Source organism: Rhinoderma darwinii, chromosome 9 (genome assembly GCF_050947455.1).
Source record: "Rhinoderma darwinii isolate aRhiDar2 chromosome 9, aRhiDar2.hap1, whole genome shotgun sequence".
Classification (NCBI taxonomy): Eukaryota; Metazoa; Chordata; class Amphibia; order Anura; family Rhinodermatidae; genus Rhinoderma; species Rhinoderma darwinii.
In genome coordinates, this window is record NC_134695.1 from 53095575 (window position 1) to 53119849 (window position 24275).

Here is a 24275-nt window from a genome sequence, read left to right on the forward strand (position 1 = left end):
ACCTACGGATTTTCAGAAATGTATTTCATTGTGGAAAATCTGCAGCGTAAGTAGCAGCAGAGTGGATGAGATTTGAACAAATCTCATCCACATGCTGCGTAAAAAATGTGCTGAAAAACCGCAGTTTCACACGTCCGAGGTGCACCCGTGCGGGACGCGTTGTCACGGATCACCCATAGACTAGAGTTTATGGAGGGATACGTGACATGCAGGAAAATAGTACATGTCCTATTTTTTCACGGACCCTTCACACGCTCCGTTTAAACAACGATCGTGTGAACGGCCCCATTGAAATACATGAATCCGTGTGTCACATGGGTGAGATACACGCTCGTCTGAATGAGCCCTAAGTGCTCCTCACATCCTCACAAGTGCTTCACTTTCTCTTAAGGCGACCTCCATATCGTGCTATCGCCCTACGTTTATCTTGTACGTCAGAAAAGCTCCCGACGTACACGATTAATGTGTTCATTGTAGACACTGAAGCTCCTAGGGAGAGTGTCAGGGACTGCGAGGGGTTAAAGGAAGGATGGAACGTTTAAATAATAGGGTTTGGGGCAAAACGCTCTCTTACCTTCAAGCTGCAGCGGGAGAAACATCCTCTGGTTGGAGCTGGAAGATTCGGAGCATTTTTTCCTGTCGCTTCGGTGGACGGTCCTGCACAGATGGCGGAGGATCTTTTGCGGCAGGTGGCACAGCGGGTGGCTTTGGAGGGGCCTGCCTGGCTGGAATCTCTGTTGGCGGATGGGAGAAGGAGTGGATCGGATCTGGTCATGGAATAGCCGGGAGCGGCTACCCGAGGTAGGCCGCAGCGTGTTATCCGCCCCCCTGTTCGCTTAAGCCCCAGCCCCGTTCCCGTTCGGGGCACAGTGATTGCTCCACCGTTGCGCGCTGGTCCCAGTATTTCCCCTAGGCCTATTTCACCCGGCGCTTCGTCAGGTGTCATAGTGCCGCCCTCCTCCCGTCCACGCGTCGCGCTGGCGTCCCTCCCCAAAGCGGTAAGAGGGCTGCGGTTAAACCGGCACAGGCACGGTACAACCTACCTCGATCTGCAGCTGCGGGTACGGATAGGGCAGGCGACTTCCTGGACAGTGGGGTGAGTATAGCGGGCCCAGGAGACTGGTCCGCCATGGTTGCCTACCACAAGGCATGTTCGCGGGAACTGGGACTTGCTTCCGGTTCCTGTGAGCGGTCGGTGCCGACGTCATCGCTCCCTGTTCTGTTCTCTGTTCAGCCGAAAGTGGTTGGAGAGAGAACAGAGGCGGGACTTCCGGTTCGGCGCAGGTCGGCCATGAAGCAAGATGGCGGCGCCCATGAAAAGAAGATGGCGGCGGGCACAAAGAAGCGAGCGGTGAGTACTCAGCCCAGCCTTGGGGCAGGGGCTTTTGCTGCGCCTGCTGCTTCTCACCCCCGGTCTCCTCCGGTCCCCGATCGAGGCCGGGTAGGGATTGTTCTAGTGAGTGTAGGGACAGGGAAACGTCTGGTCCGGTTTGCCCTTCTCCTGTCTTGTCTCATTTTTCTCCCGTGGGTTCGGTGAGGGAGCGTTCCAGACGGGGGTGGAAACGTTGTTCTGGAAGACGTCAACGCCATGGCCATCGCAGATGTCGCAGAACGGGTGGCGTGAAGAGGCATGGTCGGCGGTCTTCCTCGTCATCCAGCGAAGGATTCTCCTCCTCGTCATCGTCATCAGCATCTGCCCCATCGGAGTCGCGGAAGAGGTCTTCGCGGAGATCGTCATGGCCGCAGGGACACAGTTGACGCCGGGAGGTGCAGTACTTATCGGAGAATCATGAGCAGCTGTCCCAGGTTGTTCCTCCCACCGGGTCGGTGGAGGAGGTTCAGGCCGTGGTTCCAGTGCCGCGGCAAGTGGCTGAAGGACCCTCTGGAGTCGGTGGGACCTCTGGGAGCGGTGAGTCGGCCTGCGGTGACGCATGGCTTAATAAATCTAATGTATCGGGTACGGATCTGATTTCTGTTTTAAAAGCCGTGGTGGCTGGTTTGAATGTGAATGAGGGAACGTCTGTTCCCTCTGTGCCACCAGGGGAGGCTAGGCTCCCATCTGAGAGAGAAAATACTTTAGCTAGTCCAACGTTTCGGGATTCTTTGTTCTGTGGGGTCGCTCCTCTCGGGACTCATTTGTCAGCGGAGATCAAGGAAAAAATTTGGAGGAATGAATTTGTGGATATTTGGTCCTTGGTCTCCGTGGAGCAGGTGACTGTCGATAAGGAGCGGGTATATGAGAGAGGTTCAGATAAAAAAGTTAATTTTGCGAAAACTTTTGGCAACTGGGTACAGTGTTATGCTACACTGGCTCATGTTATTTGCCAGCGCTACCCTGCGAAAGGGGCTGAGTTGTTTGTTTATTTTGACACGATTTTCAGCGCCCACAGGTTGCACGGTGGTGCAGCCTGGTGGCGTTACGATGAAGAGTTCCGACTTCGGTTGGCTTTGTCGCCGGATATTAGTTGGGCGTCAAAGGCAACGGATGTTTGGTTGCAGCTCATCTTAGCGCAAGGCAGCAAACAGCAACGATCGTTTCCCGGTGCAGCCGCGGCGCCAGGCCCCGCCTCTGGAGCTGCGGCCGCTAGGCCCACGGGAGCCTGTCGGCTCTACAACGAGGGTCATTGTCGGTTCTTTGCCACGTGCAAATTCCGACATGAATGCTCCATCTGTGGGGGCGCTCATTCGGCGCTCAGGTGTTTCAGGAGAGGTAAGCAGCCGGCAAGGCACCTCCTTCCGGCACAGCGGAGAACGCCGGTGAACGTTCTCGAGATGGGCACGTGGTTAGAGCGTTACCACAGGAGACGGGAGGCAGAGGTGCTCACTAGTGGGTTTTCTTATGATTTTGTGATTCCGTTTGAATATTCTGCAACATTGTTATTGGCTGACAATTTGAAGTCGATCAATGAGAATGTTGACGTCGCACGTCTGAAATTGGCTAAGGAAGTTGAGTTGGGGAGAATGGCAGGTCCATTCTACGAGCCGCCGTATCCTAACCTACGGGTTTCCCCCCTTGGCTTAGTTCCAAAGAAGGAATGGGGGAAGTTTAGGCTGATTCATCACCTTTCCTTTCCCCGCGGTGGATCGGTCAACGACGGGATCTCCAGGGAGGATGCGGCGGTTTCGTATACTTCTTTCGATGTTGCGGTGAGGTTGGTGCAGGCTGCAGGCCAGGGCGCGTTTCTAGCTAAGTCTGACATTGAAGCTGATTTTCGGTTGTTGCCGGTTCATCCGGAATGTTTTCACCTGCTGGGTTGCTGTTTGGACGGTGCCTTTTATGTTGATATGTGCCTTCCCATGGGTTGTTTTATATCTTGCAGTTATTTTGAAATGTTTGCTTCAGTTTTGGAGTGGGTAGTTTGCTTGGAGTCCGGGTTTTCTTCGGTCATTCATTATCTGGATGATTTTCTTTTTGTGGGCCCTAAGGGCTCCGGGTTGTGCAGCACGTTGCTGAGGGTGTTTCGGCAGGTGATGTCTCGTTTCGGGGTACAAATTTCAGAGGAAAAAACTGAGGGCCCGGTAACCGTTTTATCTTTTTTGGGTATTGAAATAGATACCGTCCAGATGATTTTTCGCTTGCCCGATGACAAATTGGCAAGCCTGGTGTCCCAAGTTGACCAGGTCATGGGGTCTAAGAAAGTGACGTTGAAACAGTTACAGTCGTTATTGGGATTGCTGGTGTTTTTTCTCTGCGTTTGTCATTAGCCACTAAGGGTATATTGAAACCGGATCATTTTATCCGGGTAACGTCTTGGATGAAGAAGAAGAAGGATTTGTTTGTCTGGCATTCGTTTTTGAGTTCATTTAATGGGCGGTCGGTTTGTCAGGACGCCGAGATGTCTAGTGTAGATCTGCAATTGTTCACGGATGCGGCTGGGAGTGATGGTTTTGGAGCAATTTTGGGCCGAAGTTGGTGTAGGTTCCCTTGGCCCTTGCATTGGAGGGATTTAGGGTTGGTACGTAATTTGACGTTGTTAGAGTTGTTTCCTATTATAGTTGCGATAGAGTTGTGGGGTAGCAGGATGGTGAATAAGCGGATTATATTCTGGACAGATAATATGGCGTTTGTGCATGCGGTGAACGGCTTGTCGTTATTACGATGGTTGGTTTTGAAATGTTTGGAGCTGAACGTGTGGTTTCGTGCTAAGCATGTTCCGGGAGTTTGTAATGTGATGGCCGATGCTTTGTCTCGTTCGCAGATGTCCTGGTTTCGGGAATTGCACCCTGCAGCTTTGGCAGACGGGGAGTCCCCCCCTCTTCACTTATGGGCCCTGGTCGAGGACAACTTATGAGGCTGTTAAGGGGTTCTGTAGTACCAGCGACTTGGAAGAGTCATTGCAGAGCATGGGATCGGTGGTTGGAGACTGAGGGGGGTAATTTTTCATCACAGGATAGCTGTCACCTTGATATCACACTTACGAGTTTGGTACAATTACGTCAGGAGGGTTGTAGTGCGGCCACTGCAGGTAAACATTTAGCAGGGGTGGCATTTATGTTGAAATTGTGGGGATGTAAGGATGTTACAAAAGAGTTTGTTGTTAGGCAGGCGATGAAGGGGTGGAAGAAGGAGGCGTTTTCCCGCGACACGAGGCGGCCAGTATCTTTTGCGCAACTGGGTCGGCTTCTATCCGTTTTGTGTTTTGTTTGCCGGGATGAATATGAGGTTTCTTTGTTTGGCGCAGCATTTTCTTTGGCTTTCTTTGCCGCATTGCGGGTTAGTGAGCTGGTTCCACCCAGTGTGAACAAACGTGGTGGGTTGTTTGGATCTGATGTGGTAGTATTGGGTGATTCCCTTCGGGTCTGCATTCGGAAGTTTAAAACTGATACGGCAGGGAAGGGTGCTTGGTTGTCGATTGGGAAGATTGGGGGCCAGTATTGTCCTGTAAAGTTAGTTCAGGAATTTGTGTTTGTCCAGGCGGCCGGGGTTCAATTCTTGACACATCAGGATGGGTCGTTAATGTCGCGCTTTCAATTTGAAGCGGTTTTTAAGGCTGGTCTGAAATACTTGGGGCTGCCACCGGGCGAGTTCGGTACTCACTCTTTCAGGATTGGCGCTGCCACTGAGGCAGATGCCTTAGGCTTGGATTCAGTGGCGATCATGCGTTTGGGTAGATGGAGCTCGAATAGCTATAAGTCGTATGTGCGACCTGATTTGGTTTTTAAAGTGTGATTATTTATTGTAGTGTTCTTCCGTTTGGCTCTTCTTTTTCCGTTTGTTGTCCAAACCCCCTCCCCCTTCCTCCATAGTTCTTTCCTTGTGTCATGTTCTTCTGTCCCTGCCTGTTTCTGTTTCGCACATTTGACCTGGTATTTAGTTCGACTTTTCTTTTGTTAGGGTCTCGGCGCCCCCAGGTGTGGATCCTGGGGCACTCATTTGTGCATTGGGCGGCGGTCCGAGCAGTACGGAGGCCGCTGGGTCCGAATTTGGGCCTCTCGCAGGCCGACGTCCACTGGAGAGGCGTCCGGGGACTACGGTGGGTGCAGTTGCTGCCAGAAGTTGTGGCAGTTACGAGGCACACTGATGGACCTGTTGTCCTGATCATTCACGCCGGGGGGAATGATATCGGCCAAGTTAAAATGGCCGAGTTGTCATCCTTAATTCGGACTGATTTGGCGCGTTTCCAGGATTTGTTCGCTCGCTGCGTGGTGGTATGGTCTCACACGGACGGTGTGGCGGGGTGCCAGTAATTTGGCAGCGTTGGAGAGAGTGCGCAGGTTGCTTAATGTGCGGGTGTCGCGGTTCGTTCGCTCGATAGGTGGAGTTGGGCTGCGGCACCAGGCCTTGGAAGGGGATAATGCTGATTTGCTGGCGCCGGATGGGGTACACCTCAACGATATCGGGCTCGATATCTTTCTGTCAGATTTGTTGGATGGTGCCGAGAGAGGACTGGCGTTGCTTGGTGGGGGTGGTCGGGGGACTGAGTAGGTTTCTCAGTTCCCCTCCTTGGCGGAAAGTATGGCAAGAAGACGGAGTTAGTACCCTACATGCCTGATAGAGTACAGGGAGCATCGGCATTTCAGGAGAAGGAGAAAAGGAAAATATATGTCTTCATGCCGATGGTTGTTAAATAATAATAAAGCTGTGGCCACTTCCACATTTCCATAAAGAAGGTGTTGGTGTTTTTTTATTTTAATTAAGGATGGTATAAGGTCCTGGGCAGGTAAGGTTGATAATGGGTCCTTGCAGTCTTGTAGACACTGAAGCGCCTAGGGAGAGTGTCAGGGACTGTGAGGGGTTAAAGGAAGGATGGAACGTTTAAATAATGCCCAGGACCAGGATTGGTGAACAAGGGGTAGGAGGGGCGTGGTTAAGGAGATATAAGGCTGGGGTTTGGGGCAAAATGCCCTCTTACTTTCAAGCTGCAGCGGGAGAAACACCCGCCCTCCCTCCCCTAGTGGTTTTTGGTTTTAGTTTTGGTTTGTCAATTTTCTACGGTTATATTCTTGTTCTGGCGTTTTTTCTGGTTCTTTTGTAGATGTCACAGCTGGCGGAAAGTACGGCAAGAAGGCAAGAAGACGGAGTTAGTACCCTACATGCCTGATGGAGTACAGGGAGCATCGGCATTTCAGGAGAAGGAGAAAAGGAAAATATATGTCTTCATGCCGATGGTTGTTAAATAATAATAAAGCTGTGGCCACTTCCACATTTCCATAAAGAAGGTGTTGGTGTTTTTTTATTTTAATTAAGGATGGTATAAGGTCCTGGGCAGGTAAGGTTGATAATGGGTCCTTGCAGTCTAGGGCTCCATTATGTCCTTTTGGTCTTCCACGGGTTGGTATACTTCAGTATACTTTTTTTTTTTTTTTTGAAGGATGGAATAGTGTAGTAGACTAAGCTATTCCATTCTGATAGATCCCACAAAAAACGTATACCGCTCCTGACGACACTATATGGACAGTAATGTCAGGAGCTTCCCAATGCCGGAGTCCCCAGGCAGAGAATCACAAGCACTGTGCCCGTGGACTTTGGCCCAGGGAAAGCTCCTGACATCTCTGTCCATTTATGGACAGTGACTTCAGGAGTTTCCCCAGGGCCATTCCCGAGGCGACGTATCCCACTACATGCCGTACAGTGGGAAAAGTTGTGGCTGGATTCAATAAAATCCAGGGTATCAACCGGTCACTGACTGCTCCATGGTTTCGTTCAGTGTAACTCGACGTCAAAATCAGTTACTGCGTATAACGTACAAACGTGCACACCACACTTTCCGTTGCCCACCCCCGGTAATGGAGAGGGGGCCCAATCTCTTTGGCTGTATGGGGCCCAGAAATTCCTGATGGCGGCCCTGGTTATATAGAGTGGGTTGGAAAGAGAAATAAGTCCATGGAATTCAACTTTTTATTCTTACAGAGTCCCAGATGATCCAGAGGAAAACAAAAGGCCAATTTGCCAAAGTGCATCTACACATGGGCAGGTAAGTACATGCTGGTTTGCTGCACTTTTGCTGCTACCGCTCCCAGTGAAGCCGATAACGGATGACATTAGCAAATGTGTTAAAAAACCGCAACAGATAGAGGAAAAAAACGCAGCCAGTCCTGAAAATCACGTACGTTGTACCCACAATATATGAATAGGATTTTTATAAATTCTATTTACTACATTAGAACATGTGGTCATTGTGGTAAATGAAACCAGCAGCAAAAATGTCACATGTGAAACAACCGATCGAGTGGAAAATCCCTTACTGATCACCTACGGGCAAATCCCTGGATCAACTACACTGCGCTGCGAATACCTGTGACCTTGAATATTGTGTTTCTCCAGGAAGATATTCAACCATTCCTCAGAACCAGATGGTCCCACCAGAGGGTCCTACGATAGGCCCAGGCTCTGACCTTAAAGGTCCTGCTGAAGACAACCCCATTTGGACTTTGCAGCCAATCACTTGCCACTGAGGACTATTTCTTATGGGATGATCCACAAATAACCTATTAGACCTTATTGATGATCTGTCCTGTGTGATAACAATGTATCTTATGTGGACATGTTCTGTATAGATGGAGGATGGGCCTGAAAATGACTTTCTCTGGTGGGCCCAATGTTTCCCAGTCCTAGATTACTTCTCTATGTCTCCTGTCATCTCCGTATGTCTCTCAGTCTCTGTGCACCCACGACCAGGCCCAACAACGTCTCCTCTGCCTCCCACTTGAGAGCCGCTAAGCCGCACACCTGGGCCGAGCACAGACTAAAGACGACCCTTCCATCTCATGGCCACGTCCTCTTGCAACACCAAGTACTGTAAGGGATGGATGTCTGTCTACTGTCTGAGCATGGGGACTGAATGCCAGGAGAGGGGGTTGGGCCCAGGACAACAAAAAAAACTTGCTCTGGAGTTCATAGGGACCATAGATTTTCCAGTGCTCCTAGGTGTGTGGTTTTCTTTCTATTTAATTTATTGGCAACACAACAACATCACCTAGAGATATATTATGCAAGAAAAAGTATAAATCGTGAAGTAGTTGTAGCAATAACCACAGTAATAAACATTATTCCAACACATTGAGTTTACTAGAAGGTGATTTCCACCAGGTTGTCACATTTTACAGTCACACATAGTCCACAGAATAAATCCATTGTGAAGAGTCCGCCAGTGCAAGGCATGTTACTGCCAGTCTTCTGCGCCCGGGCTGTAGTAATAGGCCACAGTCTCCGCCATGATGATGACTTGGCATATTCTCCTGGTAGGACGACTCCAGATATTCCTGTTCTCTTCAGTACAGCAATCACGATGGTTGAGGTTTCCTGCTGCTATGTGTTCAGGAACGTTGCTGTTATGACGTATATATCTCTTCCATGATGAAACGTTCAGTCATCGCTCTTCTGTACCTGCCACGCTCCTCACTCCTCCTTATCGGAAGTCAATGCTGGTTGCATCAACGTTCCAGAAGAGGTGGAGGTTACTTATCTGCAGGTGGTTCTGGTACCATGACTGGTGTTCTCAGACTGACTTCTGGAAGGATCGGTGTCATTGTCATTACTATCACCTCAATGTGGATGGTAATACTGATCACTATAGATGTCAACAGTGACCTACATATGTTTATTGCCATCTTAGGTGGCATCTCTGGCTCCATGACCTGCTGCGGTCTAGGGGTGAGGTCTTTGTGCCCCTTCATCCTACTTGCAGGAAGATGTTCTGCTCCAGTGCTGTCCAGATGGCTTTAGTTGTCTTTATGGTGCTCCTGCCTCCTAGTTCTTACCCCTGGATCTTATTCAGGGTTTTCAGGGTCCTGGGTCTTTTCCCTCATGGAGATGGAGACACCTTCTCTGGACAATGTTAAAGACAGACGCTGAGGAAAAAAGAAGGAACATTTATCATAAACCGGCTCTATACAATATATTACTTCTCATCAGAAACGCTTCTGGAGCACATGAGACCTTCACACGGCATCTACTCACCTGGAAATCTGTATAATTTGTCACATGGTGCATTACCAGGCCAGAAAATCCAATGTATTCGGCCTTCATGCCTGTTATGTAGAAGATCTGCAGAAGATAGAGGGACAGGATAGAGGATGTTAGTGCCGGCTGTACTCACCAGTGGCTCTGGTATGGAATAGATGGGAGGATGACAGGTCCACAAGAGTTTCTATTTTACTTTTAGGGTATGTTCACACGGCAAACAAAAAACGACTGTAAAATACGGAGCTGTTTTCAAGGGAAAACAGCCTCTGATTTTCAGCTGTTTTTTATTCATCAGGCGTTTTTTGATGCGTTTTTTACGGCCGTTTTTTTTTTTTTTTCTAGTGAGACAATGAAAAAATGGCTCCAAAAACGACTCAAGAAGTGAGATGCATTTCTTTTTTACGGGGCTGTTTTTTACGTGCTGTGTTTACAAACGGCTGCGTAAAAAAACGCCCCGTGGGAACGAAACGTCGTTTTTCCCATTGAAATCAATGGGCAGATGTTTGGAGGCGTTTAGCCTCTGTAATTTTAGCCATTTTTCGGGGCGTTTACGGCACAAAAAACGTCTGAAAATAGACCGTGTGAACATACCCTTACACAGGACACGTGGATTACACAAGATGGAGAATAGTGATATGAACTCACCCCAATACAGCGGCCGCTACATAGGTTGAAGAAGAAGGCGCTCATACCTACAGCAACTGGAAGAACGTGTTAAGGAAAGTAACAGAATTGTATTATTCTAGTGTTTCCTATACTGTCATGTCTGATCTGTGCTACAATGGAGTCACGAGGGAGCGCATAATCTCCAGTGTATCCAGCACACAATAAAAGGATACAGATAATCAGTGCCACAATGGTCACCACAGTTGTTACTAGTCGGATGTGGCACATTTGCCGACTGCTGAAGGATCTCTAGAAGAGGCTGGACGCAGCTGCAGGCTTGAGGGAAGCCGACATGACCGTCCTGGTAGGGAAAGGGTTAACGTTAAGAGGTGAGGGAAAGGTGAAGAAGCTGAAGGAGGGACGGGGAGGAGCTAGGGGGGACGGGGGGGCCGTTACTGCGCTTCCCGCTGTTTCTCGGCATTGAGCCGGAAGCAGCGGGAGGAGTAGTACACAAGAAGCAAAGCTCCCCGTTGCCCGGCTTTTTAGTATGGCAGAGGCCCTGATTTTAGAGCGGCTGCGTGCCGCTGCTGTGCACCACGGTCCCGGATGGCTGGAGGAGACCGTGGCTGCATTAACGCGGATCCCGGACGCCGTTTCGCCACGTCGGGCACGGCGTTCGGGGTCTGTTGTAAGGGACAGGCTCCCCTCCCCCGGCCCCCCTACGAGCATGGCTATGGCGGCGGGGGGGGAGTCGGCAACAACCGCTCCTGCGCTGGGCAGGCAGAGAGCGGTAGCAGGGGTGACGGCGATGCAGGCTGTGTCGACCCGTCCCTCTCGGCGGTCCCGACCTCCAGAGCGCCTGAGTCCGGAGGTAGTCCCGCGGACACGGCGTCGCAGAGGGAGCCCGATCCCGGACGCTGCAGGCCAGGCAGCTGGGAGGACCGCCCCTTCCCAGGCCCTGCGTCCTGGCAGGAATCCCAGGCCGCGACGGGGTCCGGCGGTAAGCAGGGAGTCGCAGGCCGGGCTCCCTGTCACCCCTCCCCCATCAGATGGAAGATGTCAAGAGCAAGGTACGGCCGCCCCGCATGGTGATGTTCCGGCCAGGGGGCAGGCTTCGTCAGGATCGTCTAGACGGACGACTAGATCTGCAGCGACGTCGAGGCAACAGGTCCGGTCGGAAGTCTGGGTCCCGGCGGTCGGGCGGCAGGTTGCCGGCCCATCGGTCAGCGCGTCCTCATCCCCTTTCCGAAGAGGTCGTTGGGAGGGACAGTCGTCGGCGAGAGAAGAACTGGAGGAAGGTGAACTGGACGTCTATCGTCGAGGTCAGGATGGTCCGGCTGACGGGAACACAGCGCCTGTGCAGCCCGGTGAGTGTATAACTCCTTTATTGTCTTATCCAGCGATTTTTATGTCGGGTGTCGGCGGGGGGGCTGCTAGCATAGCATCGGGGGCCGGTAGTGGCGCGGGCGGACGCGACGGAGCGGGTTTGGCAGATTTAGTGGGTTGCTTACGGGAGCTGGTGGGGCGCCTGGATAGGGCCGCGGCGCCGGTAGTAACGGAAGTGTCCCCTGCGGTAGTTTGGGAAGGCTCCAGGGAAGTGGGATCGTTGCAGGCGCGTCCTGTGGTGGCGGTTAGAGAGGCGGTCGCGGTGTCGGTGCAGACTGAGGCACAGAAGGACGGCGATCGAGTGCGCATGGACGATCGTGCTCGGGGGGAGGTGTATGTTTGTTTTGAGGGTCCGTTGGGGGCGCATTTAAAGCAGGAGGTGCGTGATCGGATCTGGAAAGATGAATATGTTGAAATTTTTTCTCTCTTGCCGCTGGCTAAATTCAATTTGGATAAGAGCAAGCGGGATGAGAGTAAAAAGGACGAGGAGGAACGGCGGCGGTATAGGCTTATCCCGCAGACGTTCGTTAATTGGTCGCAGGCGTTCGCCATATTGGCTAGTGTGATAGGGGAAAAGGCGCCGGAAAATTGTTCGGCGTTATTTTGTTATTTTGATGCTATTGGGGAGGCTCATAGGGCGTATGGGGGTCAGGCGTGGCTGCGATATGATGAGCAATTCCGTCAGCGGAAGGCGGTTCGGCCGGCGATTCGGTGGGACCAGAAGGATATTGCTCTCTGGTTACGGGTTACGGTTCCGGTTAGGCAGCCCTTTCCCGGGAGCGGTGGCCAGGGAGGCCAGATTAGTCAGAGTGGACCAAGCGGCGGGGGAAAGGCGGGGTTTTGCTGGCAATTCAATGAAGGCCAGTGTAAGTTCGGGGCCACGTGCAAGTTCAAGCACGTGTGCTCCGAGTGTAATGGTGCATCACACGGGGCGGCAAAATGTCTGCGTAAAAAGAGGTCCGGGAACCAGCACGGGGCTGGTCAAGGGGGTGTCGCCGGTGAGGGTGGAAAGGATGGCCCCTTATCTAAATGAGTATCCGGATAGGGCGGCGGCTAAGTTGCTTTATGAAGGGTTTAGTGTTGGTTTTGTTATTCCTCCGCCTCCTTATGAGGTTCCGGTTACGCGGAGAAATTTAAAATCGGCTTACGTGCATGCGGAAGTCGTGTCGGAAAAGTTGTTAAAAGAAGTTTCGTTGGGGCGCATGTCGGGGCCATTTGTGGAGTCGCCGGTGAAAGATTTAGTTGTGTCCCCTTTGGGTATTGTCCCTAAACGCGAGCCCGGAAAGTTTCGTTTGATTCAACATTTATCGTATCCCAAAGGTTCGTCGGTAAACGACGGGATTGATCACGAGTTGTGTTCCGTAGTTTATACCTCATTCGATAAGGCGGTGGGGTTAGTGCGGGCTGCGGGTCCGGGGGCGCTGCTAGCAAAAACCGACATCGAGGCGGCGTTCAGGTTGTTGCCGGTGCATCCAGAAAGCCAACGGCTGTTGGGCTGTTTTTGGAATGGGGCCTTTTACGTGGATCGGTGCCTTCCGATGGGGTGTTCTCTTTCTTGTGCATACTTCGAGGCGTTTAGTAGCTTCGTGGAGTGGGTAACGAGGGGAGTATCCGGGGTCGATTCGTTGATCCATTACTTAGATGATTTTTTGTGCGTTGGCCCGGGGGGTTCGCCGGTTTGCGGTAACTTGCTTCATGCCCTGCAGAAGGTGGCGAGGGATTTTGGGATCCCTTTGGCGCCGGAAAAAACGGAGGGCCCGGTAGCGACGATTTGTTTCTTGGGAATCGAAATTGACTCGGTGGCAATGGAGTGTCGGCTCCCGGCGGATAAGCTGGGTGCTTTGAGGCTGGAGGTGCGACGGGCTTGTAGAAGGAAGAAAATGTCGTTGAGGGAGCTTCAGTCGCTGCTGGGGAAGTTGAATTTCGCCTGCCGGATTATGCCGATGGGGAGGGTGTTTGGTAGAAGGTTGGCGGCGGCAACGGCGGGAGTGCGGGCGCCGCATCATTTTGTGAGGCTCAAGGAGGAGCACCGAGCTGATCTTCAGGTTTGGGATGACTTCTTGGGTCAGTACAATGGTCGCTCGCTATGGATGGCCCCAGCGCAGGATACGAGTGATCTGAATATTTTCACGGATGCGGCTGGGGCGGGTGGCTTTGGAGCTTACGGGGGAGGTCCGTGGTGCGCAGGTCAATGGCCGGCTAGCTGGGTGTCCAGTGGATTGACGCGGAATCTGGCCCTGCTCGAGCTGTTTCCCATCGTGGTGGCGGCTACCATTTGGGGGGACAGGCTCAGGGATAAGAAGGTCCGTTTTTACTGCGACAACATGGGTGTGGTGCTTGCCATTAATAACATCACGGCGTCCTCTCCTCCGGTAGTTCAATTGTTGCGACATTTAGTGTTGGTGTGTTTGTCGCTGAACGCGTGGGTGGTGGCGGTGCATGTCCCGGGTGTACGGAATTGTGTTGCTGATGCTCTTTCTCGCTCGCAGTGGGACCGGTTTCGGCAATTGGCTCCGGGAGCGGAACGTATTGGTTTGGCGTGTCCGGATCATCTATGGGATCTGGTATCGGTCCCGTAGAGCAGCTGTTACAAAGGTCTTTGGCGGGCACGACGTGGAGGGCTTATGCTGCTTGTTGGAGGCAGTGGGAGGAGTGGGTAAGAGAGTTGGGTGATGTCAATACGGATAGAGACAGGTTGGTGGCACTTTTGTATTGGTTAGGGGATGCCTGGGAGGCGGGGTTTTCAGTAGCGAAGGTGAACCGGTTTATATCCGCGGTGGCGTTTGGGCTTAAGTTGCGGGGCTTGCGGGATGTATCGAAGGAATTTCTGGTATCGCAGGCTTTGAAGGGGTTGCGCAGAGGTAGGGTGGAGGCGGATAGTAGAAGGCCGGTGTCGTTTGCTTTGCTGGGCTTGTTGGGTGGTTCATTGGCATCGGTATGTCGTTCTTCAGATGAAATGGATTTGTTTCGGTTGGCTTTCTCGTTGGCGTTCTTCGGAGCATTTAGAATAGGTGAGTTGGTGTCGCCAAGTACTAAACAGGCAGGGGGGTTGAGATCTGGGGAGGTGAGCCTTTTTGCAGATCGGTTGGAGGTATGGTTGCGTAGATCAAAAACTGACCAATTAGGGAAGGGAAAACTGATAGTTTTGTTCGCTCTCCCGGGGTCGGTCATGTGCCCAGTAGAGTGCATGCGTGGTTTTACAAAAAACAGGGGGTCTCCAGATTTGCCTTTGTTATGTCATGTGGACGGGTCGTTCTTGTCCAGGTTTCAGTTTGGAGCTGTTTTTAAAAAATGTTTGACGGCGGTTGGGGTTGCGGCAGGCTCATATTCATCTCATTCCTTCCGGATTGGCGCAGCAACGGAAGCAGGGCGCTGGGGGTTGGATGATGAGGGGGTGAGGCGTATTGGTCGTTGGGAGTCTAAAAGGTTTAAGTCCTATGTCCGCCCCCATATGTTGTAATTTTGTTGTTTATGCTTGCAAATGTATATGGTGGTGCCTAACTGTGTTTTCCGTTTCAGATTCGCCTCCTTGTCTGGTGTGGTTGATGGGTCATTCGTACGTGCACTGGGGGGCTTTGAGGGCGGACGTCCGCCCGGATGGTCGCCAGTTGCGCATTCCGCGACAGGATGCGGTTGTGCATTGGCTGGGGTTTAGAGGTATGTCGTGGAACAGGGTGTTGGCGGAATTCCAGACATATGTGCGGCTTGATAGGGTTCCGGAGGTTTTAGTGTTGCACGTGGGTGGGAATGACTTAGGAGTCCGCCCTTTTCGTGAGTTGGTGCGGGATATCAAACATGATTTGTTGTGTTTGTGGGTATCTTATCCCAAGTTGGTGGTAGTGTGGTCGGACATAGTCCCAAGGAAGCATTGGCGGTTAGCTAGATCGGTGGAGAGAGTCAATAAGGCTCGGATAAAAGTTAACCGGGCGGTGTCCCGTTTTGTGGCAAAGAACGGGGGCATTTGCGTGAGGCATAGGGATTTGGAGTCAGGATTGGGGAATTTCTGGAGGAGTGACGGGGTTCATCTGACCGAGGTTGGCATTGATATTTGGAGCTTGGCTATAGCAGAAGGCATAGAAAGGGCGGTGGTGGTGTGGAGGAACTCACAGGCTTAAGGTGGTCAAGGCCTGTTTCGCGGTGGCGGGGGGAGTCCTTGAGGCCAGTCAGTACAAAATGGTGGGGGGGTCGCATCGGGGGTATGCGTCCCCCAAAAAAGGTACATGGTTGAAGACTTCATCGGGTGTTATCCCTTTGAAGTGGTCTTCTGGTAGAAGGTATGTCACTTGAAGGCTTCATCGGGTGTTATCCCTTTGAAGTGGACTTCTAGTGGTCGGTATATCACTTGAGGGCTTCAACGGGTGTTATCCCCTTGAAGTGGACTTCTAGTGGGTGGAGCCATCTGCAGAGGTGAACGGTGCTTCCGAGCTGGTTTACGGCTGGAGGTAATTAGTGGTTTGCAGATGGCTAATTCGGTGTGTTCTTGAAAGGAACATCTGAAGGGGCTTCAAGGACTTCCTCTGCTCGGGTTAATGTTAACGTTTAATGGTTATTTATGATTCTGACCCATGTTGGGTCATGTGAATTATTAGGAGGAATTCTCTGGTGGATTCCTAACTAGTTATCCGAATGTTTCGGATTTAAATTGTTTTTATAAAACTGTGAAATTAATAAACGGCTGCTGTGGCCATTTCACATCCAACCTCGGTGTCATGTGTCGTTACTAAATGGGGGTGGGGGATAGTATGGTTTAAGGTTAACACACGACTCTACCTAGGCAGGTCAAGAAGAGGCTGGACGCAGCTGCAGGCTTGAGGGAAGCCGACATGACCGTCCTGGTAGGGAAAGGGTTAACGTTAAGAGGTGAGGGAAAGGTGAAGAAGCTGAAGGAGGGACGGGGAGGAGCTAGGGGGGACGGGGGGGCCGTTACTGCGCTTCCCGCTGTTTCTCGGCATTGAGCCGGAAGCAGCGGGAGGAGTAGTACACAAGAAGCAAAGCTCCCACCCTCCCACCCTTGTTTTGTTACTCCTTAGGTCTTCTGTACGTCCGTATATGAGCGTTGTGTTTTATTTTGTGTGTTTATTTAACATGTTTTTCTTTTTTCCGGAGTAGGTTCTGTTGTCATGGCAGCTGGCGGGGGGAGTCCTTGAGGCCAGTCAGTACAAAATGGTGGGGGGGGTCGCATCGGGGGTATGCGTCCCCCAAAAAAGGTACATGGTTGAAGACTTCATCGGGTGTTATCCCTTTGAAGTGGTCTTCTGGTAGAAGGTATGTCACTTGAAGGCTTCATCGGGTGTTATCCCTTTGAAGTGGACTTCTAGTGGTCGGTATATCACTTGAGGGCTTCAACGGGTGTTATCCCCTTGAAGTGGACTTCTAGTGGGTGGAGCCATCTGCAGAGGTGAACGGTGCTTCCGAGCTGGTTTACGGCTGGAGGTAATTAGTGGTTTGCAGATGGCTAATTCGGTGTGTTCTTGAAAGGAACATCTGAAGGGGCTTCAAGGACTTCCTCTGCTCGGGTTAATGTTAACGTTTAATGGTTATTTATGATTCTGACCCATGTTGGGTCATGTGAATTATTAGGAGGAATTCTCTGGTGGATTCCTAACTAGTTATCCGAATGTTTCGGATTTAAATTGTTTTTATAAAACTGTGAAATTAATAAACGGCTGCTGTGGCCATTTCACATCCAACCTCGGTGTCATGTGTCGTTACTAAATGGGGGTGGGGGATAGTATGGTTTAAGGTTAACACACGACTCTACCTAGGCAGGTCATGTACAGGTACACAGCTTGGCACAGGTTGTAAATGGCAGCAAGGACAAATGCCAATCCTGCGCCGATCCTGTGGGCTGTAGGCTGGGTCTCCACCTAGAACATAAACAGATATATAAATGTCATCAATGAGGTTGTCAGGGAGATCTGAGAGTATATAACAGCAGAGGCCGCAGGTGGAGTGTAATTATAACGGGGCAGTAATACAAGGCTATCACCAGGGGGCGCCACTGTAACGTGTGTTATATTGGGCAGAATGGAAGAATAATGAGCAATGCATATACCAATGACCCCTCTATATATTACTGGGTACTGACCCCTCTATATATTACTGGGTACTGACCCCTCTATATATTACTGGGTACTGACCCCTCTATATATTACTGGGTACTGACCCCTCTAGATATTACTGGGTACTGACCCCTCTATATATTACTGGGTACTGACCCCTCTATATATTACTGGGTACTGACCCCTCTATATATTACTGGGTACTGATCCCTCTACATATTACTGGGTACTGACCCCTCTGTATATTACTGGGTACTGACCCCTCTATATATTACTGGGTACTGACCCCTCTATATATTACTGGGTACACTGACCCCTCTATATATTACTGGATACTGACCCCTCTATATATTACTGGGTACTGACCCCTCTATATATTACTGGGTACTGACCCCTCTATATATTACTGGGTACTGACCCCTCTATATATTACTGGGTACTGACCCCTCTATATATTACTGGATACTGACCCCTCTATATATTACTGGGTACTGACCCCTCTATATATTACTGGGTACTGACCCCTCTATATAATACTGGGTACTGACCCCTCTATATATTACTGGGTACTGACCCCTCTATATATTACTGGGTGCTGACCCCTCTATATATTACTGGGTACTGACCCCTCTATATATTACTGGGTACTGACCCCTCTATATATTACTGGGTACTGACCCCTCTATATATTACTGGGTACTGACCCCTCTATATATTACTGGGTACTGACCCCTCTATATATTACTGGGTACTGACCCCTCTATATATTACTGGGTACTGACCCCTCTATATATTACTGGGTACTGACCCCTCTATATATTACTGGTACTCACCCCTCTACATATTACTGGGTACTGACCCCTCTACATATTACTGGGTACTGACCCCTCTATATATTACTGGATACTGACCCCTCTATATATTACTGGGTACTGACCCCTCTACATATTACTGGGTACTGACCCCTCTATATATTACTGGGTACTGACCCCTCTATATATTACTGGGTGCTGACCCCTCTATATATTACTGGGTACTGACCCCTCTATATATTACTGGGTACTGACCCCTCTATATATTACTGGGTACTGACCCCTCTATATATTACTGGGTACTGACCCCTCTATATATTACTGGGTACTGACCCCTCTATATATTACTGGGTACTGACCCCTCTATATATTACTGGGTACTGACCCCTCTATATATTACTGGGTACTGACCCCTCTATATATTACTGGGTACTGACCCCTCTATATATTACTGGTACTCACCCCTCTACATATTACTGGGTACTGACCCCTCTACATATTACTGGGTACTGACCCCTCTATATATTACTGGATACTGACCCCTCTATATATTACTGGGTACTGACCCCTCTACATATTACTGGGTACTGACCCCTCTATATATTACTGGGTACTGACCCCTCTATATATTACTTGGTACTGACCCCTCTATATATTACTGGGTACTGACCCCTCTACATATTACTGGATACTGACCCCTCTATATATTGCTGGGTACTGACCCCTCTATATATTACTGGGTACTGACCCCTCTATATATTACTGGATACTGACCCCTCTATATATTACTGGGTGCTGACCCCTCTATATATTACTGGGTACTGACCCCTCTATATATTACTGGGTACTGACCCCTCTATATATTACTGGGTACTGACCCCTCTATATATTACTGGGTACTGACCCCTCTATATATTACTGGGTACTGACCCCTCTATATATTACTGGGTACTGACCCCTCTATATATTACTGGTACTCACCCCTCTACATATTACTGGGTACTGACCCCTCTACATATTACTGGGTACTGACCCCTCTATATATTACTGGATACTGACCCCTCTATATATTACTGGGTACTGACCCCTCTACATATTACTGGGTACTGACCCCTCTATATATTACTGGGTACTGACCCCTCTATATATTACTGGGTGCTGACCCCTCTATATATTACTGGGTACTGACCCCTCTATATATTACTGGGTACTGACCCCTCTATATATTACTGGGTACTGACCCCTCTATATATTACTGGGTACTGACCCCTCTATATATTACTGGGTACTGACCCCTCTATATATTACTGGGTACTGACCCCTCTATATATTACTGGGTACTGACCCCTCTATATATTACTGGGTACTGACCCCTCTATATATTACTGGGTACTGACCCCTCTATATATTACTGGTACTCACCCCTCTACATATTACTGGGTACTGACCCCTCTACATATTACTGGGTACTGACCCCTCTATATATTACTGGATACTGACCCCTCTATATATTACTGGGTACTGACCCCTCTACATATTACTGGGTACTGACCCCTCTATATATTACTGGGTACTGACCCCTCTATATATTACTTGGTACTGACCCCTCTATATATTACTGGGTACTGACCCCTCTACATATTACTGGATACTGACCCCTCTATATATTGCTGGGTACTGACCCCTCTATATATTACTGGGTACTGACCCCTCTATATATTACTGGATACTGACCCCTCTATATATTACTGGGTGCTGACCCCTCTATATATTACTGGGTACTGACCCCTCTATATATTACTGGGTACTGACCCCTCTATATATTACTGGGTACTGACCCCTCTATATATTACTGGGTACTGACCCCTCTATATATTACTGGGTACTGACCCCTCTATGTAATACTGGAAACTTTATATAAAACATAATAACTAACCGAATATATGGCGTTCACGGCGGTCCCAATACAGACGATCCATCCGATGGCGTAGAGGATTCTCTGGATGATTATATAACGCTTCTCCGATGGTTCAGACTGAATAATCATGAACCTGTACTGGATGGAAGCGACGCCGGCTCCTGAAATAGACAATACATGTTATCAGCCGGAGACTTCCATATATCATTTCTATAGACACTTGTATTAACTCCAGGACGCAGTGATGATTAGAAACCCTAGTAATGGCCGCCGGTGAGTGCTGGATAGTGATTGGGAATGAAAGGTCATCACTGTTGGCACCACTGATCTCCTCCTGATGTTATCTCCCTATAGGAAGCTGCATCCACTTACCAAGAATGGACGTCACCATGAAGACGACGGTGTAGATCACCGATTCAGGGAACATTTTTCCCGTGTCACTGTGAAATAAAGAAAAATATTGAGAGTTAATAGGAGACAAGCGGTGGAATTGTCTCATCTAAGAGCAGAGGAGACTTTATCTTCCTTCATTATAATCACCCTCCATAATATGTTCCAATATCCACAGTCAAGTAGGAGCAAAGAACACTGAGGGAAAACATGAAGCCATTACCAATAGCAACCAATCAGATTGCAGCTCTCGTTTATCAGAGACCCTTTGGAAAATGAATTCAGGAACCCAATTGGTTGCTATGGGCAACGGCTCCATGTTTTCCTTGCTCAGTATTGAAAATTCTCCCCCATTATCTCCTGAATGTCCAATCATTCCATCTCTATTTCTGACTTCTACTATTTCTAGTCCTAAAAATTCATCCCCCATATTATCCGCTACCCCTAGAAAGTATATCTCTATATCTCTATCATTGTGATATACTTAATGACTAAACTTAGTAATAAACTTTTTACTTCCACGAAGCCGAGGAACGGCGCCGTTAATTCAGGTCATGTGATCACAAGTCTGCTGTAAACGGACTACAGTATTTGTGACGTTTCGTATTTTGATCACATGATCCCTCTCTCCTCTATCAATCCCCAAAATAGGAAACGTTACAGATCATGTGACAAGTGCTCTCTGCTCAGCGACACCACCCGAACGGATCATCACAAATCATGTGACCCATTCATGTTCCGTAATCAACTTTACCTGACATAAACGTAACAGGGGAAAGGGACCGAGTCAGGCTACGGGGGGAGGGAACGGAGGAGCGAGGTGTGGGAACTTAAAATAAGAGGGAAATGGCATTTAAAGGAGGAATGTGGAAGCGGGGAATCATGAAAGCTACGCTCAGATGGAAACGTTTCCCCATTATCATTCAAGCTGAGCCAGTCTGACAATTTTTTGTCGGTGGCCAATGGCGTCGCTGCAAACAATAAAAGTGTGTAACATTGGAAATAATCCAGAAGAAAGGAGACCAGTATCATTGAGTATTATTCAATTACATACTTTTTTATTAAGTCGGATAACCCCCCATAACTTCATGAGTGCCACATTTTTGCTGCAAACATTTTTATTGTCTATGAGAAATTGTCCAAGGGCTTATTGACACGAACGTCGCACGCACGTCGCACGGACCTATGTTAGTGAATGGGGCCGGTCAGACTGTCAGTGAATTTCTGGCAGCGTATATTTGGCCGTGTTTCGCACTACACGCACCCATTTAAGTCAATGGGTGCGTGCAAATCGCGCTCGGCACACGGAAGCACTTCCGGGTGATTCGCGCTACAGTAGTAAAAACTATGAATGAAAACAGAAAAGCACCACGTGCTTTTCTGTTTGTAAACATAAAAACAGAGTTTCATCATGATGCCGGCTGCGCGAAAATCAAGCAGCCACACGCCATATGCTGATGACACATGGACCTTTTGCGCGCGCAAAACGCAGCGTTTTTTGCACGCGTAAAACGCACGCGCTCGTGTGAATCCGGCCTAACAGTAAATCACTGCGCCGCTTTCATTTTTCAAGAGCAGGTTAAGAAATAAAAGCTGAACTCTGATTGGTTGCTATGAGCAGCTAGCTGAACTCTGATTGGTTGCTATGAGCAGCTAGGACAGTATTACTGTTAGGCAGTGTAACCAGTTATCTGGTCCCCGGGAGGAAGCAGAGGAACTTGGTAAAAGTAAGTAAAATAACAAAATTATTATTGTTATTTATCATCATTTGTACTAAGTTCCTCTGCTTCCTCCCGGGGACCATATAACTGGTTACACTGTCTAACAGTAAAACTGTCCTAGCTGCTCATAGCAACCAATCAGAGCTCAGATTTCATTTCTCAACCTGCATATTGAAATCAAGGTGCAGATGTGTGTTGGCGTTCTGCTTCCGTTTTTTTTCAGCCATTTTTCGGGAAGTTTACGACTTGAAAAACGGCTGAAAAAAGCCTGTGTGCACATACCCTTACAGTCACTGGAGATTGATCAAAGGAAAGTTGGAGTAGTTGTCCATAGCAACCAATCAGATTTCAGCTTTCATTTTGTAAAAGGTCACAGTAAAATGAAAGCTGAAATCTGAATGGTTGCTATGGGCAACTACTCCACTTCTCCTTTGGACTACTTTGATAAATCTCCTAGAATATGATGTTTTCAGTTTCATTAATTATAAGATGAAGATTATTAACCCGTTAGTGGCCGCCCCATAGTGTTTTTACATCGGTCACTAACGGGCTTTATTCCGATGCAATAGACTTTCTACGGCACTGCATCGGAATAAGTAAACAGAGCAGGGAGCTGTCAAATCTCCCTGTTCTCAGCTGCCGGAGGTAGCTGAGGGCTGGGGGCAGCCCTGCTCGACCGGGTGAGATCTATATTAGTATCGATCTCACCCGTTTAACCCTTCAGATGCGGTGCTCAATAGCGAGCGCCGCATCTGAATGGTTTTGGAGAGAGGGAGGGAGCGAAAAGTTACATATATTTGGTATCACCGCGTCTGTAACAACCCCCGACTATAAACTTATTACATCATTTAACCCGCACGGTGAACATTGTAAAAAATAAAATAAAAAAACATACAAAAATTGCTGCTTTCTGTGAATCCTGCCTTAACAAAAATGTGAAAAAAAGTGATAAAAAAATTGCATCTGCTCCAAAACGGTAACTATAAAAACTACAAGTCGTCCCGCAAAAAAAGCCCTCATACAATTGCATCGGCGAAAAAATTAAAAAGTTTTGGCTATGAAAATAAGCGGTTTTAGCTGTGTAAAAGTATTAACACATACAAACATACAAAAACTATACAAATTTGGTATCGTTGCAATCGGAACAACCCACTGAATAAAGTTATTGTGTTATTTATACCACACGGTAAACGGTGTAAATTTAGGATGCAAAAAAGTGTGGCGAAATTGCAGGTTTTTTTCTATTCCCCCTCCAAAAAGTTAATAAAAGTTAATCAATAAATTCTATGTACCCCAAAATGGTGCTATTAAAAATTACAACTTGTCCCGCAAAAAACAAGACCTGATACAGCTATGTCAACACAAAAATAAAAAAGTTATAGCTCTTGGAATGCGACGATGGAAAAACGTAAAAAATGGCTTGCTCATTAAGGTCTAAAATAGGCTGGTCACTAAAGGGTCAATAGTATAATAATAATAATAATAATAATAATAATAATAATAATAATAATAATAATAATAATAATTTCACAAATAACAGTAATAATATTAATACAATAATAACACTCATTATACTATAGAGTCAGGATTCTCACCCCGTCCCCTCTTACCTGATATAAGGATATTTTTCATGCCCTGACATGACAGTCAAGACAATCAGGGCACCGAGGCCCAATAGCGTCCATATGACCCAGAGGAGAGGCAAGAATGCCAACCCCCGGATCTCCATGGCGCCAAATAGAAGATTCGCTGAGTAAAATCAAAGATTCGCTAAACAAAAGTCGCTATCTCTGTCCGTCTCTTTCTCTGAATTCACAGATAAGAATGAAGAAGTAATGTCATGCAGTGGCCGGTATAGACTCGATGATGTCACCAGTCTTCTGTGATGTCATAGCTGCTCCTGTCATTGTGACATCATCACACATTCCTGAATCTGATTCGTACTCAGTATTGTAGCTGATTTTATATACTAGT

The 24275-nt window shown here is 48.6% G+C and overlaps 1 protein-coding gene across 1 annotated transcript; it reads right to left on the reverse strand.

Annotated features, from left to right (window-relative positions):
* Positions 1-8373: 8373 nt before the first annotated feature.
* LOC142660382 (DNA damage-regulated autophagy modulator protein 1-like) lies at positions 8374-24030 on the reverse strand. The gene is made up of 8 exons (XM_075836995.1): positions 23912-24030; positions 20563-20630; positions 20209-20351; positions 17155-17265; positions 10246-10321; positions 10052-10107; positions 9401-9487; positions 8374-9291 (listed from the first exon to the last, which is right to left on the reverse strand). Exons 1-8 carry the CDS (start codon positions 24028-24030, stop codon positions 9211-9213), a joined length of 741 nt encoding a protein of 246 aa, XP_075693110.1. The 3' UTR covers positions 8374-9210.
* Between the last annotated feature and the right edge of the window lie 245 nt (positions 24031-24275).